At 44.3% G+C, this 18,782-nt stretch overlaps 1 protein-coding gene across 1 annotated transcript in view; it reads left to right on the top strand.

Annotated features, from left to right (window-relative positions):
• The window catches only part of LOC134402398 (cytochrome P450 2J5-like), a 40,301-nt gene extending 32,980 nt beyond the window's left edge, over nt 1–7,321 (top strand). The window contains exons 7-9 of the mRNA XM_063131826.1: nt 3,466–3,653; nt 4,618–4,759; nt 7,131–7,321. Coding sequence (XP_062987896.1) covers nt 3,466–3,653; nt 4,618–4,759; nt 7,131–7,321 — 521 coding nt within the window. The remainder of the gene's footprint in view (nt 1–3,465; nt 3,654–4,617; nt 4,760–7,130) is intronic.
• The last annotated feature ends 11,461 nt before the right edge of the window (nt 7,322–18,782 follow it).

Below are 18,782 nucleotides of genomic sequence, written 5' to 3'. Positions count from 1 at the left end.
AAACGGGTAACTTGGGATTCTGGGAAACTTCTCTTTCTACTTTGAATGGAGTTTTCCCAGTGTTTTTTAAAACAGTAGCTCCACCAAATGCACAAACACAACCTGAAATCATATACTAACAGAGAGGAAACACAGCACAGCTACCCACCCTAACTTTGGGGAACCACTGAATAGATGTGGTGCAAGGGGATGAGCTCCCCTAGGGCATGTGGATGTGCTCAGTGCACTCTCCTGACCCTGGAGGATCATCAGAGTCCTCCAAAGGTAAATCACTGGAGAGAATGCCTATCATGAGTTGAAGTGATCATTTGCTTCTTAAAGACTGATACCTAGACAGGACCAGTCAAATTGGCAGATGATTCCCCCTCCTCTTGGGCACGTCCACTCCCCTCTTACTGGTAAAAGACAGATATAGCCTTTTTTAAAAAAAATCTTCTTGTTGTTTATTCAGCAACACTGCTGCATTTAATTCCACCCCTCCTTTTTATTTATTTATTTATTTATTCCATTTTATATGCATTACTGGCTTTGAAACTATCCTTGGATCATTTCCTTTCCCCCCCAGAAATGTCTGCTGCCTGCCTGCCTTCCCTCCCTCCTCCCCTGCCCACCTCACAGGGATGGTTTTTGTGTGTCTTGCTTTGACTCAGGGGAGAAGTCCTTCCTGTGCTCAAGTTCCAAATCAATTTTTCAAGTGTGGAAGAAGATTCATATTTAGGTTTATCTCTCCTCCCCAATTCATGGCATGTTGGGATCTCCTTTGAAATGGGCCCATTGAGCTGTCTGCAGCTTTAAATCCCTGAGATACTGGGGTGTCCGACTTTCATAAATTCCCCAAAAATCTGGGGATGATGGGATTGGCTTGAAACTTGGCATCCATGTGGACACATGGATAAGCTCTCATGGGACCGAAGGTGAGGTTTCTGACATGCAAATTGACGTAGTTGTAGCATGGGACTTGATTTGGGGTGAGTTAAAAGGTTAGAGCCCCGGCAAAAATCAGGGGATGATGGGATTGGCTTGAGGCTTGCCATGAATGTGGCTCTAGATGGCATCTGGGGGAGTGCCCTCTTCAATTTTTTTTATCTGTCAAAATGCTGGAGAACAGCCCATGTATGCAAATGGGGTGTCCAATTTTCATAAATTCCCCAAAAATCCGGGGATGATGAGATTGGCTTGAAACTTCGCATACATGTGGACACATGGGTAAGCTGTCATGGGACCAAAGGTGAGGTTTTTGACATGCAAATTGACGGAGCTATCGAAAGGGGTGTGAATGGGGTGCCTGATTTTCAAAAATTACCCAAAAATCAGTGGATGATGGGATTGGCTTGAAACTTGGCATCCATGTGGACACATGGATAAGCTATCATGGTAGCAATTTTGAGGTTTCTAACATGCAAATTGACGGAGCTATCAAAAGGGGTGTGAATTGGGGTTATGGGTGGTGAGTTAAAAGGTTAGAGCCCTGCCAAAAATCAGGGGATGATGGGATTGCCTTGAGTCTTAGCATGCATGTGTATCCATGGATAAGCTATCATGGTGCTGAGTTTGAGGTTTCTAACATGCAAATTGACGGAGCTATCGAAAGGGGTGTGAATGGGGTGCCCGATTTTCAAAAATTCTCCATAAATCAGGGGATGATGGGATTGGCTTGAAACTTGGCGTGCGTGTGTATACATCCATGAGGTGTCATGGTGCCAAATTTATGTTTCTAACTTTAACAGAAAAAAATTGTATACTTTTTTAACTTTCAATGCAAGCCTACGAGGAGAAAAAATGGAGCTCCGATCCAGATACGGAGCTCTGCAGTGGCGCGGAGCGGACATAGGCGGAGCGGGGGCAGAGCGAAGCGGCCCGATCCACAAATCGTGAATCTGGAAGTGAAGCGGAGCGGGGGGTCCATGCACACCCCTACTTTTTATACATTAAGTTCTTTTACAACAATACAATTTTTAAAGATTGAAAACATATGTAGCAAAAAATAGAACCCTTTTTCTATTTTCCAACATTAGAGACTCTCTTCTTTTTCATCTGACTCAGTATAAGGCAGCTTCCTATGTTCTTAGAACCTTTCTTGTTGAAATGGAACTGACCTATGCATATATGAGATTCTGAATGAACTTTAAGAGGGCAGAACCAGTATGGCCTACCAACTATTAGCACAAAATATGAAAACACTGCCTCAATAAAACTGTTTAAAAATAGTGATAAACTAAGAACTGGCAATTGTAACAACTCTGACAGGTGTAACAACATGTAGTGCAATAGACTTCATAAAAATGGAACTCAACTTTAGTTCAAACATACATTTGGGAACCTAGTCCTTATTGTATTTACAATATATTTCTATAGTGTGTCAGAATGAGCAACCCAGCTTCATAATTGTTTATTAACTGTGTGTTTTAATAGTGATTTTCAATACCTTGGCATGTAAACCACTTAGAGATTTTGTTATATCAAGCAGTATGCAAGTATTGTTAATAAATCAATAAAATATCCCCACATAGCCATGAAACTCACTGGGATGACCTTGGGTCAGTCTGTATTTATAAACCTAACATACCTCACTGGTTATGTAATAGGGTGTGGAGGAACCCGAAAGGGCAGGTTCCCTTGGTTCACTGAGTTGAGGTCAAAAACTCTCAAGACACAATTTCTCTCATCTTGGAAAAGTATTATTATGAGCAGCCTGCAGTGCTGCAAGGTGGCAAACCCTAGAGGATCTGAAGGACTGCCCACTAGTTGTAGGCAACACTAAGATACTTATAGGGTAACTTCCTCAGAAGCAACAACAGAACTCCCTCATATAATGAACCAATCATAATACAGTTTTGCAATACAGTAACCAATGATAGACAAGGCATTTATGCATGTGCAAAATGCAGATAATTCTAAGACTAGAAAAGCAACACATAGATGGGTATTGCAATCCTGGAACATCTGTTCCTTTGTGATTACTATTCTTCCTGTCCTTGCTGGGATGCTCACACTCTGACTAATGTGTCAACACTTCTTGTTGGTTGAGCAAGTGTTGCTCAATATATTTTCAGCTACAGTTTGCATCACCGACCCTCCCATGCTCTGCTCCATAGAACTTAATTTCTAATAGAAAGGGCTTACATCAAAACAGGGTGGGCACAGACAAAACAGCCCATTCACACATTTCCTCGACAAGGGGTGGTAAGGAGATATGTATGTTTTTTAATGTCCTTAGAGGAAAGAGTGGGAGAAAAGTGTATTAAGCTGAGTGCTTTATTTGTTGGGGAGCATAGAAATGTAATAAATAAATAAATAAATAAATAAATAAATAAATAAATAATGCACTAATTTTAGTTTGTGATTCATTAAGATAATTAAATGGAATGATTTCATGTAGAATAAATAGTTGACAATGACATTTGAGGCTTTATGAAATAAAAGTGATATCCCAACTAAAGCTTCCATTTTCATTATTTTTCTCAGATAAAGTCCACAAAGAGATAGAAGATGTTTTTGCTTCATCATGCTCAATCTGCTACCAAGATATAAAGAAACTGCCTTACACTAATGCTGTGATTCACGAGATGCAGCGTTCAAAATATACCTTATTATTTGGGGGAACAAGACAATGTACAAAGGATGTGAAAGTGAATGGTTATCTCATTCCCAAGGTACAGAATACAGTGAATGCCCATAGTCACAATCCTGTATCTCAGGAGCAAGGAGTTTCCCAGAGGAACGTAGGCATGTGGAAATATTAGAGCATTTGGAGCTGTTGCCCTCAATGTCTGTGACCCACCCGAGAGCTTTGAGTATGGGGTGGCATAGAAGTGTAATGACTGAAATGAATGAATGCTCTGATGAAATTCTCTTAATGGGCCTTGCAGGGGAGATGTTGACTTCCCATTGGATACATAGGAAGCTTTTAAACAGAAAAAAAGGGTTGAATGATTGAAGGTGAGGCCACCAGAAAACACTCCACTGAAAAGTTTTAATTCCTTTTGCCCACCAACTATGTAGAATAGCACCATGTTTTTTTAGAGAATATGTCTGTTGCTGAGAATTCTGCTCCTTTTTGGAGACGCCAGACCACTGTAGCACAGTCGACTCAGCTTGTTTTGTGAGCTGAGCCATGCGAATTCCCTGAATTCTGGGTACTTATTATGTGCATCTTTCTTTTTTTTTGACCTTAGAAATTTCTACAAATGGGGGCAACAAATTGTGCTAATTTGCAGGATTTGTGCAAACTATGTCCAAAATGTACATAATTGGCACAAAATGTAGCTGAAATGTGTGTATTTGTGAAAATTAGTCATAACGTTTGCAAATTATGCAAATGTGCACAAATTGTAGCTGTAATTGATGCAAATTCAGGAACACTGAACATCCACTATCTGTCCCAATTCACTTCAAACCAAGTCAGGTCAGCTAGCAGAACACAGAACAAAGTCAGTGTGTGTGAACTGAGGAAATCTCGTTGAGCTCCGCTATGCAACTGGATTCCTCCAACATCATCAGCACTTCAGATAACCCTTCCAGAGTGAGTCTTCCAGTGCTTAGTACTAGGAAAGAGGGGAATAATTCTGAGAGGTACTGTTCTGTCTTCATTCTCTGTCTAACATTTCTTTCTTGCAGGGGACATGTATTTTTCCAAATCTGCGCTCTATTCTTCTTGATCCGGAGCTGTGGAAGACTCCTGAAGAGTTCAACCCAAATCATTTTTTGGATAAGGATGGGAATTTTGTAGCTAGAGAAGAATTTCTGGCCTTTGGTGCAGGTAAATGGAGAAATCCAGACCTGCTTGTGATTCATAGACATATTTTCTGAGTTAGATGCAAGAGATGCCAACTGCCTTCCTTTTAGGCAAGGCTGAAACAATCCTAGTTCTTTTTATAAGATATAATTCAGTTTGGCCAGAAACCAGAGTCTGAACTTGTTCTTCAAAAATGTCAGCACAAGAGTCTGAAGATTTTTCATTTTTGAAAGTACAAAGCTATATCTGCTCCGTTTAGGCTGTGGTTTTCTACAAAGAGCAGGTCCCTTACTTCTGAGTAGATATGCATAGAAGTGCACTGTTAGTGTTGGACTTTGGGCAATGATTGTTTAGTAACAGACAATGAATTGCATTCCCATTTAACTTGTAGAATTGTTCTGTATTAGTGGAATAGCTGAAAGATACCAGCTTTCTTCTTTTTCCGTGAGAGAATAGACAGCACTTACATTGTCAAAACACCGCCCCGGTTGTCATTCCCTACTCATTGCTGGTTTCAGGTAGAGCTGTGCATGGACCCCCTGAATCGCTTTGTGGCCCAATCCACAACTTTCGGATCGGGCCGATATGCTTTGGGTCAATCCGACCCTCCCCTGCTCTGCTCCATGGAGCGAGATCCAGAGAGGCAGATCAACATTTTGCCCCCTTCCCTACTTTCTTGCATCTGCTTGGACTGTGGCGGTGGAGCCAGGTAAGTCCCCCTCCCCCCCACTTACCTGCCTCCATTGCGTTCCAGTGCAGGCTTCAACTGAGGCCCAGGCCTCAAAACCACTGTGCCCCCTTAACTGGCTCCGCCACCATTGTTGCAAGGACTGTGGCAGCGGTGGTTGCACCAGGTGAGCCCCTCCCCCGTTACCTGTGTTCGGAGCTCCGGATGGAGGTGAACCGCTTCGCCTCGATCTGCAGCAAACCTGACCTGATCCAGATCTGCCTTTGGTGGAGGCGGATCGGGTTGGTCTGCTCTGGATTCGCTATCTGAATCGGTGTGGAGCACAGCCCTAGTGTCAGGTTCTCTAGATGATGATTTGCCTTCCAGTTTAATTTCTGTATCTAACCAGCACTTTAAGTGATGTTTTATTTATTGCAGAGGAAATGCAGCATTGAATTGGGAAAGGAGATGGGTTTTAATAGTTGAAAGAGGAACATTGGGAATGTATTATTTTGTTTGATGCTACTGTATAAAAGACAAATGTAGTGAACTGTTGAAGCTTTCCCACCACTTTCTTTCCAGTTCACTGTTTCAGCCATAAGGGGCCAAGCCAGATCTCTTGCTTTTAAAAGATAAATGTACCCAACTGCTATATATAGGGATTTTGGTTAGACTTGGCATTTAATTGTAAAAGTGAAAGGAAGTGTCATTTCTTCTTATGTATTTCTGCTATTGAGCAATGCCTGAATGCCAGCTAGAAGTTATGTTGCATAAAAGCACAAAAGAAAACACTACTCAGAGGGTGCTCAGATTTCAATTCTACAATGAAACCCAAAGTGGATGTAGCAAATTTAAAGTGGGTTAACAGCCGCATGTAGAAAAGCCTTACACTTTTTCTCAGTCTCATTCCCTGTGATCCCCATTGTTTAATTTAAGATGCGCTATGCATTTCTCTGTCCCAAAGTATTTCTGGTAATTTTGCCTGCTTTGAAACTGTATTCAAGCAGGGTCAGCTACTGGTGGAGCCTGGGTCAAAGCCAAGCCTGTCTGGGGGATGACAACCAATAGAGTAAAATTCATTTATTTATTCATTATTTATTTATTACATTTTTTATACTGCCCATCAGCTGAAGCTCCCTGGGCAGTGCACAATTAAAGACCCTATAAATTTAAAATGTTAAAAGTTTAAAAGGCAATGTAAAACAAGGTGCATTGAAGGCCAGGGAAAGCCTTCATAAAAAGGTATATCTTCAGGAGACGTTTAAAACATATATTTTTTCCACCTCTCGAATTGCACAGGGGAAGGTCTGCTAGAGGGGGCAGCTGTAGGAGCGGCAGTTCCTCATGGGTTACTTTGGGGTTTGAGGTGGAGAAGAAGCTACCAACACACGTTCCTTTCACAGAAGAATGTGTTGTTCCACACTGGAATAAATGCTCTGGAGAAAAGATTCATCAACTTAACAGTCTTTCTGGGTTTAGGAAAGCCATAAAGACAGATCTCTTCTGGCAGGCCTAGCCAGATGATGTCCGATTGTTATTTTAATGTTGTATCAGTTTGATATGTTTTCAAGCAGTCTTACGCATTTTCTAGTATTTTTGTATTTAATGTTGTTCTCCACCTCGATCCAGAGGAAGAGGCAAGTATTAAAAGAATAAATAAATACATCATCATCATCATCATTAAAAGATTGTTACTTATTTGTAGTCCTTCCTTTGCTTTCTCCACAGGGGCTCGCATATGTTTGGCGGAGCAGCTGGCAAGAATTGAGATCTTCATCTTCTTGACCAGCCTGATAAGGGCATTCAGGTTCCAGCTGCCAGAAGGAGTGGGAAAACTCAGTCCAGATCCTGCAGTGCAATTCATAATCCATCCCCATCCTTATAAAATCTGTGCTGTTCCCCGTTGTTGCTCATTGTAATCTTGTAAAAGTATTTACAATAGTTCACTAATTAATGCAAATTCCTTGTGCCTTACTTTTCTGTTAAGAAACCCCCACCTTGACTTTGCTGTTCATCCACACATGCTAATTTCTTTCTGTGTATGATTGGAGTGAGTTGGCTGGGCTAATCAATGCATCCCCCATCTCTCCTGGCCATAGTAGGGGCTTCGTCAAGGCAAACATAATTGTTAGCAATCACTTTCCAGCAGGCCCATAATTTGGCTTGAACCAAGATTGCAGCTACCTGGGGTAGAGCAGACAGGGCTTTCCTGGAGCAGAGAGCCATTGAACGATCCTAAGTTGCAGGAGGCAGAAGAAGAGCTAGAGAAGGAGAGCAAGGGGAGGAGGATGTGGAGAGTGTGAGGTGAGGGAGAGGGTGAGGAGATGTACTTGCAAATATTCCAGCCAGTGTGTCTTGACAAGACTATACTTACCTCTTAATCCATGCTTCAGAGACTCCAAAAGAAATTGAATTAATAGGAAATTTACCCAGTTGTCATGTCCACAGATGTGGGACACTTGGATATAGGCAACTGGTTCCATGCAAGACTTAGGTGGTAGACATTTATTTTAGTGTGCTTTCTTTGCTGGCAGCCACAAGAAGAGTTGCCTTTGCCTTGCCAGGCTGGTACAAAATGTGTTATGGATTATCTCTACTTATTGCAGGTCATTTAGAAATTCTGGCCTGGCTCAAAGAATGGGCCCATCACCAACATTACACCAGGGATGAAACTGGTGAGCCAATAAAATATACTTCTTTCAACTTACTTGTTTATCTATTATTTCTGAGCCTCCCAGTGGAATAAAGTGAGTTTGATTTTCCCTTACCCAAGGCAAGCTGACAATTATGAAAATAAGCATTTTGTGTTCTGTGCCTTTCAAAGATGGGGAAGGGACCCTTTTCATCAAAGACATTCTTTGGTACCATTTATTTTCTCCATTTCTACTGCAGCCTACATGCACACCTAAATTTGCTCTTCTCTTCACAATCTTTGCCTTTGCACATGTGTTTTGGAATTCAAGCAGATAGGTGTGTGGGCTTCATCTGTGCCCGCCCCGTTTAATGTAATTTCTTTGAGCCTGTTTTCTTTTAATCAAAGAGCTATGCTTTCAGTTTTAACTGAAGATATATTAAGTAAAACACACACTCTGCCACCCAACTGGAAGTGTTGAAATATTAGTCACCGGGTGTGCACCACAATTGGGATAGTTGAAGGGTGTGGTGGCTTATTTTAAAAAGCAAGCTAACCACAAATGAACATAAGAACATAGGAAGTGCCATGCTGGATCAGACCAAGGGTCCATCTAATCCAGCACTCTGTTCACACAGTGGCCAACCAGCCATCAGCCAGGGATGAACAAGCAGGACATGGTGCAACAGCACTCTCCCACCCATGTTCCCCAGCAACTGGTGCACAGAGGCTTATTGCCTCGAATATTGGAGATAGCATACAACCATCTGGGCTAGTAGCCATTGATAGCCTTTGTTGTTTTTCTGTCCTTAGAAACATTGCACTCTGCACATGCATAAAATTCTTGCTTATAATTGGTTGAGAGGTTTACCCCTTACAGTTTTATGATTGGTGTATTGTATAATGAAGTTTTGCCTTGTTTCTAAATATGTTACCCTATGTTAGCCTTTCCTGCAAATAGTGGGTAGTTTCTAGGGATGTGCTCCTCTTCTCCTTGGACTGGAGAAGCATGAGCGGATCAGGGCGCTTCGCCTCCCCTTAAGGCAGAGGCGAAGAGGATCAGGGGAGCCGCAGAGCGTTGCGAAGTGGATCGAGGTGATGATGGATCCTTCGCCTCGATCCGGAGCTCCGCAAAAAAGGTAAGGGGGGTTTACTTGGCCCTGCCACTGTCGCCCATGCGGCGATAGTGGCAGAGCCAGGTAAGGGGGAGGGGTGTCTTACCTGCATCCATCCGCAGTCCCACAGCTGCTTCAACTGAGCTCGAGGACTCAAACAGGAAGCCTAGTCTTCCTGGTTGAGTCCTTGGGCCCAGTTGAAGCAGCCGGGGGACCATGGATGGATGCAGGTAAGGGAGAGGAGGGGGGGTTACCTGGATCTGCCGCCGCCGCCACCCGTGTGGCAACGGTGGCAGAGCCAGGTAAGGGGGCAAGTGGGAGGGTGGTCTTAACTGCATCCGTTCGCGGTCCCGCGGCTGCTTCAACTGAGCCCAAGGACTCAAACAGGAAGACTAGGCCGCAACTGTGGCCTGGTCCTCCTGGTTGAGTCCTCGGGCTCAGTTGAAGCAGCCGCGGGACTGTAGACGGATGCAGGTAAGTGAGAGGAGGGAGGGGGGTCTTACCTGCATCTGTTCCGGTCCATCCCAGATTCACTAGAGCCTGCGGCTCAACCAGATAGTGTAGGCCGCAATCAGGGCCTAAAGTTCCTGGCTGAGCCGCGGGCTCTAGTGAAGCTGGGATGGGCCAGGAAGGACACAGGTAAGGGGGAGGAGGGAGGGAGCCTTACCTGGCACCACTCCCTGCCACTGCAAAGCTCCGATTCGGAGCCGGAGATCCTCAGCGGAGCAGAGCAGCCCCTAGGCGGATCGAGGAGGGGCAGATGGGTCCAATCTGCCATTTGTGGATTGGGCACGAAGAGGATCGGGGGGTGTCTGTCCACACCCCTAGTAGTTTCTCAGATCCTCTATCACCTTGTAGCCCTACTCATAATAAACTTAAAGAGAGAGAAATTGTGTCTTGGAGTCTTTACCCACCACTCAGCAATCCCTTTAAGAGCTGATGCATATTTCCAGAGTTCCTCCACAATTTGGCGATGAGGAGGGATGAGTGGTACACCGGAGAACCCATGATTCATGGAGACGTCATACAGGAAATCCTCCAAATGTGAACAAATAGGTGTGAGTAGGCCCATTTGAAAATTCCTTTCAGATAGGGGTGTGAACGGACCCCCCGCTCTGCCCCTGGGCCGATCCGAAAATTTTGGATCAGCCCGCTCCGCTCTGCGCCGCTCCGCCTATACTCCGCTCCTTTTCGCCGCGGAGTTCCGGATCCGAATAGGAGCTCCGCAGTGCAGGGGAGTGGCACCAGGTAAGGCCGGGAGAGGAGGGCGGGGGGTTTACCGGGCCCTGCCACCATCGCCGCCCATGCGGTGACGGCGGCAGAGCCTGGTAAGGGACCAAGGGAGAGGGGGGCTTTACCTGCCTCCGTCCGCGTGTTAGCATAATTGTCTAATGTTAGCATAACCACCTCCATTTTTAACAGGAAACTGTAAAGTCTCCATTGCACACCAAGCAAAATGTCATGATGCCCTGTATGAGAATGTCTCCTTGTGTGCATCCTTGCATCTGTCTCATCTAATATAAACAAGAGCCCTGGCTCCAGTTTTATTCCAAGTGCTGCTGTGTCAAAGTTAACTTCTGTTACGTACTGTCAGGCCAAAGGTATTGTTTACAGAACTGTTTAGCATAATTAGCTATGCCCCAGTGTTATGTTCTGATTGGTTAATGCTGCTACTGGGCCCTGCCCCTTGAAAGCTCAAATACTGTACTGTATTCCCTATGTCTTTTGTCTGATTGCTCCCTTTGAAGAGACCAGGCCTTGATTACTAATCAATAAAGTGCTTTTGAACCCTCTGTCGCTGGAATGGTGGAGTCGTGCTTAAGGGCTGTTTGGATCTCGTCCTTGGGTGAAAAGAACATTGATCTAACAAATGGTGCCGTGACTCGGATCTACCCCATGTCGGATTCATGCCTGCCAGTGGAACGGAGGCAGTGGAACTTCCTAGATTGAGGAAGTGATCGCCAAGAGATTTCTCTTGCCTCTAGTAGGTTGAATCATGCACTGTGCGGACATGGAGACCGAATTGATGGGACCATTCGAGCCAAGGTTACAAAACCGACTCCACCCCGACAGATGGAAGGGAACAGGCAACAACAATTTGCAATCAGACATGATTAGAAAGGGCGAAGATGGGAGACGGCTATTTGGTGAGTGAAACCTTTAATCCCATGGACCCTGACGGGAAAAGGAGGGAGTTGGGTGTTCACAATTGACCTCAGAAATGGGAAGCTTATAGTCCGTATTGGAAAAGAGTCCCCGAGCCCATTGGTTAAGGTTGTTGTCTTTGGGAAAGCTTTCATTGAAATTGAAAAAGAGATTTTGAAACTGTAACAGTGTAACAATGAGTTTAAAATGTTTGTGACTGTGAACGGATGTCTTTTTAATGTTAGATTGCCCCCTAGTGGATTTTTTGAACTTGATCCAAAGTTAATTTCAGCTGTGTCATTGGAATCAATTTGCAAACGTAGAAATGTAATTGAGTAAATGTACCTCTCAAAGGATCGCCCTTGAGTGTTGGAATGTGAATTACAGAAAAGTTGATGTGTTAAAGTGAAAGAAAAGAATTGTCAGTTTGTGTTTTCCACCCGGCCCAAGTGAAAGAAATTTAATGTTTTTTGTTTCCCTCCTACGGATCCCCTTTCACCTCCTCCTCCCTAGTGTTTATTGCTTCTCCTATGCTTAGCAGCTAGAGATAAGCAGAAAGAATGTTTTCTTTTTCAGCTAAGTAGTACTTTCTGTATTTTGTCTTTCACAAACCTCAGATAATTAGAAAATGTAGAACCCCACTTTCACAGAAGAAATGTCTTCCATAGCTTTGAAGATTCACTGCCTGAGTTAAAAAGCTCAAGTCCTTGTAAGCACAGATAGCGCAGATGTTTTGCCAACCGTTTTGCCAAGATGAGAGAAAGAAAAAGTATGTTGCTGAATGTCAGAGGAGAGATGTCTGAAAAAAAGAGAGAGAGAGAGAAGGATGTGCTAAAGTAGAATGAAAATGAGACTGAGAATGTTGTTTTGAAAAAGATGTGGTAAAGTGTAAAGTATTTGAATAGAAGAGGTGAAAAAGGAAAGTGTTTGAAGGTTAATGTACGTGGCATGGTTTTTTACCAGAAGGAAAAGAGGGTGAAAAAGCCCTGCCTTGAAAAAGTTAGTGAATGGACAATCTTGTGTCCTCTGCTGACGAAAATTGGAAATACTGAATTGCTATATTTTGAATGTTGTGTTCTGAAAAATTGCCCAGTGGCTCTTTTTTGGGGGGGCAGAGATATTCTAACTAAGTTGTAGGCCCAAATTTCCTTTGGCCTAATAGAACATTTGAAATGCTTTTGCCAATGAGACAATGCTGAGCCCTAAATGCAACTACAATTGTAACCTGTTTCCTTGCGTCAGTATCCTTTGAAATTAGAAGCCAGAAGAAGAATACAGCTATTGCTTTTTAAAAATGGACTTGTGAAATGATTAAAGCAATTAAAAACTCCACCTTGCATTACTGTGTTTGCACTACCAGCCTCAGGTGTGCTGCGCCAAAAAGTGGCACAGACCAGTGGAGTACAGTGGAAGAAGCCAACACCTGAACCCCACCTGCCAGTCCAGATATGAGATCAACCTCCTCATGCACCCAAGGCTCGACTCATTGAATCCTGCCACGTTGATACCTGAACTACAAAGAAAGAAAACCTTCCAGAGCTTGAATGCCTTGAAGTTTTGCAACTTGGCACCAAACCTCGCCCAGACCTATATGATGACCTCGAGTTGTTTACTGATGGATCCAGCTACAATTGTACAACAAGCTGCTGAACTCGTAGTATGCACAGAAGCCCTGATGCTTGTTTCAGGCAAAAGACTATGTTTACTGATTCAAAATATCACATGGACAGATTTGGAAAGAAAGAAGATTTGTGAGTGCCAGTGAGCAGCCAGTGACCCATGGAGAATTAACAGTTGATCTGTTAGAAGCCCTGATGTTGCCAAAAGAATTGGCTAATTTGTCTACAAACAAGCTGCCATGATTGGAGCTAGCCCATTTCTCAGTATTTGAATCCGCCTTATGAAAAGACTTGTTACCCCTGATGTGCCAAGAATCATCATGACCACCCTGTTTAAAGACCAGGTGTTTAAAGACCTCACAAGATGGACATTGATCAGCCTCCTCAATGACTGAAAGACTATTTGAGAACCATGATTTTTATTGACTAACTGACTGGTTAAGAAGAAGTTTTTTCCTTGCCTGAAACTAAAGAATCAGATCTAGAAAGCTATTTTACTTCTTAGGTAGTGTAGAACATGGCACTTTTGTCCTAAAAATAGGCTGGCATCCCCATAGAGATTCCAGTCTGGTAGGCAGATAGAGTTAATAGGACCCTAGCAAAAATTAAATTAGAAATTTCCTTGAAATGGGTGGATGTATTTCCAATTGCATTGTTAAAGTCAGAAAAAGGTCTTAAATTGTTTCATTTTGAACTAATGTTTGGCTTTCCCCCTCAGGTTTTAATAGGAGAACAAGAAAAAAAAGAATTAAATAGGAATTGGGGAATGTTTTATTCCGAGAATATGTAATTGCCCTGCAGTTTTCTTTTTCAGCTCCATCATTATGCTGTACCTTTCCAGAGATTGTTCCAGCCTGCCTGCTTAAAAGTAGAACCCTAGAAGTGAAAAAGCCCTTGCTGCTTTGTACTTGTAAGTGAAATTATTAGAGACAGATAAATGGACACATTGTTCTAAAATAAAGCCTCCCCTGGCCCCGCGTGCCAGGAGGACACAGGCAAAGCAACGGCCATCTGCCTTCTGGTGCACCGGAAGCCACCAGCAACACAGGCGAAGAAACCAGCACGGAGCAACCTAAGTACTCAGCCCAACATTTAAAGGACACTAAAGTTAAATTTGATAAGTAAAACTAATAAGCTTACATGTGTGTGAAGATTGTGTAGCTGTAATTTTGATAAGTTCCAAGTATTTCTTTAATTGCCATAGCAAATGTTTTTAAGAAAGGATTTTGCCTATATTTCTGCCTTTTACCACTCATAAGTAACTTAACTTCATTCCACAATTGCCAAATGTTCTTTGCAAACCCTTATCTTCCTGCCTTGCAAAAGCTTGTGATCACCACACAAGCCAAAATATAAGATAATTAAAGGTTCAGAATTGTGTACACATATTATTAGGGGTGTGATCCGCTCCGATTAGGAGCGTAGAAGCAGTAGCGGATTGGCCTGCTCCGCCTTACCCAGAGGCGGAGTAGGAGCGGACCATGGACCCCTAGAAGCAAGGCGAAGAGAAGCGGCCATTTTTCGGAGCTCCTAGTTCAGGCGGAGCGCTCCGGTCGCCATCTTGAAAACATTTCGCCATAGGATTGCATTGCGACAAATAATCGTGGATAACTACGTTCTTTTTGAAGCTATCGTTCTGGAAATTCTTGTGCTCAGAGAATCGTGGATGGGGGTCATTTTGAGACCACTCTCACCTCTCTGCGTCGTGCGGGTCGCGTGCTATTTTTTTTGAAAATCAGGTCAACCGCGCGGCTCAAACGGCGTTTTCGGCTTTTCGCCCATAGGATTGCATTGTGGAAAAGAATCGGGGATAACTGGGGGGGGGGTTTAAGCTATCGTTCTGAAAATTCTTGTGCACAGAGAGTCGTGGATGGGGGTCATTTTGAGACTACTCTCAACTTTCTGCGTCCTGTGGTTCACGTGCAATATTTTTTAAAAAAACGGGGTTTGGGTTTTTTTTTTTTTTTGGAAGCGATGACAGGCACATTCAACTCCCAATCCTGATGAGAATTGATCTCCTCAGAAAGCATCATCCTCCAATCCCAGTGTTGGAGGGGGGACTAAGGCAGACCCACCCTGAGAACTTTCTGTTTTGTGTCTCTTTGTGGGTTGGCGTTCATGGAGGGAACACTTAGTTAGTTAGTGCTCCTGCTTTGGACTTTGGAGATAGATTAGGATAGATTTAGTTTGGCATGTGTGTGTGTGTTTGTTTGCTTCTTTCTGACTTATAGCTTAGTTTGCCCTGTGTTTTTCCCTTACTTTGATTTAATATAAACTTTATTTTTAAATTTTGGAGTGTGTGTTTGGTGGGTTGGGTTGGTTGCCCCCCCCTGACTGTTCTGCTTTTGTGAAAGCTTTCTTTTGAAAGCATACACACATTTCTTGTCCCATTTCCCTACATTTATTAGTAATATTCTTAAACATATTTTAATATATTCTTTTACATAGTCTTAGTAGTATTCTCATACATATTATTAGTAGTATTAATATTTTATTCTTCTTATACATATTAGTAGTAGTGTTTGGTTGGTTCTTTTCCCCCCTCCCCTCTCTTAAATCCTGATTGTGTTTCCTTCTATCTTCTATATACCAAAAAATACCAAAAAATACCAAAAAAAATTTATTCTCTTTTTCTTCTCTGTGTAACTTGGACTGAGTGTGCTGCTTTTGTGAAGTGCAACAGGCAGCCACAGATTGAGCATTTTGGGGAAAGCATACACACACTTCTTGTCCCATTTCCCTACATTTATTAGTAATATTCTTAAACATATTATTATATTCTTTTAGATATTCTTAGTAGTATATATATTAGTATATTCTCATACATATTATTAGTAGTATAATATTTTATTCTTCTTATACAGCATACACACTTCTTGTCCCATTTCCCTACATTTAAACATATTATATTCTTCTTATACATATTCTTAGTAGTACCTTATACATATTATTAGTAGTATTAATATTTTATTAGTCATCATGAAAAGAGGGAGCAGGCGTGCTGAAAGCAGCAAGGCTCAGGCTGGCAGCAGTAAGCAGGCTGCCTCTCCTCTTGTGAAAATCAAACGGGCAACTCCTTGGCTGACTGCTCCAAAACAGAAGCAGGACAAGCAGCAGGCAGAGCCACTCTCTTCTGCAACTTGTGCCCGGCGTTCTCTTTTTGAGGGTGGGAATGGGAAAAGTGCCCCTTTACAAGAGGCAGGTGGCATTAGAGGAGGAGGAGTATCCCCAACACCTTCATTATCCTTTCAGCCCACGAGCCCGCTGATGGACCTAGACGAGGTGGAGGGGGAGGAGGAGGAGGCGGTGGGCCTCCAGGATGTGAGGGCTGAGAAGGAGGAGCAGCAGCAGCAGGCCGAGGCTCTCTCCCCAGTCTCATCCCACACCCCTGTTTCTGTGGCAACACCAGAGTGCTCAGGCGGGCAATTGGTGGTGTCACCACGGAAACGAAAGACAAGCATCGTGTGGGACCACTTTGAGTTGGGAGCGGATCCCTGCTTTGCTGTCTGTCGCCACTGCAAACTCAGCCTAAGCAGGGGTTCATCGACAGGGCATTATGGAAACAGCAGCATGAAGATGCATCTTCAGAGGCAGCACCAGGCGATCTTGCTGGGGAAAGAGGCAGGCAAGGCGACTGGTTCCAGGGGAAAGCCGAAGGCTGCTGCTGGCACTGCCACTCTAAGCTCTCCATCTCCCATCCCCACAAGGGTTAGGCAGGCAACCCTGCAGGACATGGGGTGGGGGAAGTATGGACCCACAAGATGGCATTTTCCAATGCCCACCCAGGGTGCTACTGTGGTGGGGCATCTGCCGGGACTGACTCCTCCCCAATACTAGATCTATGACATGTCACTCTGCCTGCCCCTCTGCTAGCCTGTCCTCCTCGGTGACCGACTTGCTGGGATGGTTTGCGTTTGCAATGCGTGACTAACTGCAATGCTGGCTTAGAAACCAGCCATCACTTCCTTGTGCCCCCAGAAATGCCCGCAGCCTGCCTGCCTGCCTGCCCGCCTGCCCGCCTGCCCGCCTCCCCCGGGGTGCTGCTGTGGTGGGGCATCTGCCAGTACTGACTCCTCGCCTGCTCTGACTGCCTCTCTGCCCGCCTGGTGCCTGGGAGATGGGCTTTGCGGTTCGTGCCCAGCACCCTCCGGCACGCTTGCTCCCAGTCGTCCTCCTCTGTGCCCCTCAAGGCGTAACTGCTGGCTTAGAAAGAAACAACCAGCCATCTTTGCCTCACTTGCTCCTTGCGCCTGCTTACGGGTTGGTTTGCTATGCGTTAGCGCTCAAGCCATCCTTGCGGCACTACAATGCATGCTGCCTGCCTGCCTGCCTGCCTGCCTGCCTGCTTTCCCTCCCTTCTCCCCTTCCCGCCTTGCAGGGATGGTGTATGTGTCTTGCTTTGACTCAGGGGAGAAGTCCTTCCTGCGCTCACTTAGACTTTATCAAGTTCAATAATCCCTTTTTCAAATGTGCAAGAAGATTTAGGGTTATCTCGTGGCATGTTGGGATTTCCTTGGAACTGGCCCCATTGAGCTGTCTGCAATTGCAACTTTAAATCCCTGACATACTGGAGTGCCCGATTTTCAAAAATTCCCCAAAAATCAGGGGATGATGGGATTGCCTTGAAACTTGGTGTCCATGGGGACACATGGGTAAGCTGTCATGGGACCAAGGGATAGGTTTCTAACATGCAAATTGACGTAGTTGCAGAATGGGACAATTTGGGGTGAGTTAAGCCACGCCAAAAATCAGGGGATGATGGGACTGCCTTGAGTCTGGGCGTCCATGTGGACACATGGATAAGCTGCCCTGGTGCCGAGTTTGAGGTTTCTAACATGCAAATTGACGGAGCTATCCCAAGGGGTGTGAATGGGGTGCCCGATTTTCATAAATTCCCCAAAAATCAGGGGATGATGGGATTGCCTTGAAACTTGGTGTCCATGTGGACACATGGATAAGCTATCATGGTGCTGAGTTTGAGGTTTCTAATGTGCAAATTGACGGAGCTATCGAAAGGGGTGTGATGGGTGGTGCGTTAGAGGTTAGAGCCGTGCCAAAATCAGGGGATGATGGGACTGCCTTGAGTCTGGGCGTCCATGTGGACACATGGATTAGCTGCCCTGGTGCCGAGTTTGAGGTTTCTAACATGCAAATTGACAGAGCTATCCCAAGGGGTCTGAATGGGGTGCCCGATTTTCAAAAATTCGCCAAAAATCAGGGGATGATGGGATTGCCTTGAAACTTGGCGTGCATGTGTATACGCCCATGAGGTGTCATGGTGCCAAATGTGAGGTTTCTAACTTGAACCAAAAAAAAGTTGTATACTTTTTTAGCTTTCAATGCAACCCTATTGGGCGGGAAAAACGGAGCTCCGATCCGGATCCGGAGCTTCGAGCGGAGCGGAGCGGAAGTGGGCGGAGCGGGGGCGGGGCGGAGCGGCCCGCTCCAAAAAATGGCGGATCTGCAAGTGAAGCGGAACGGGGGGTCCGTGCACACCCCTACATATTATGATTCTACCCAAGGACTTTTAGAGCCCTACGTTACAGATGAAATGAAAGTTCATTCCACAATTGCCAAATTTTCTTTGCAAACCCTTATCTTCCTGCCTTGCAAAAGCTTGTGATCACCACACAAGCCAAAATATAAGATAATTAAAGGTTCAGAATTGTGTACACATATTATGATTCTACCCAAGGACTTTTAGAGCCCTACGGTACAGATGAAATGAAAGTTCATTCCACAATTGCCAAATGTTCTTTGCAAACCCTTATCTTCCTGCCTTACAAAAGCTTGTGATCACCACACAAGCCAAAATATAAGATAATTAAGGGTTCAGAATTGTGTACACATATTATGATTCTACCCAAGG

The sequence above is a fragment of the Elgaria multicarinata genome, chromosome 8 (genome assembly GCF_023053635.1).
Source record: "Elgaria multicarinata webbii isolate HBS135686 ecotype San Diego chromosome 8, rElgMul1.1.pri, whole genome shotgun sequence".
Classification (NCBI taxonomy): Eukaryota; Metazoa; Chordata; class Lepidosauria; order Squamata; family Anguidae; genus Elgaria; species Elgaria multicarinata.
This window is presented reverse-complemented; position numbering and strand designations above follow the sequence as displayed.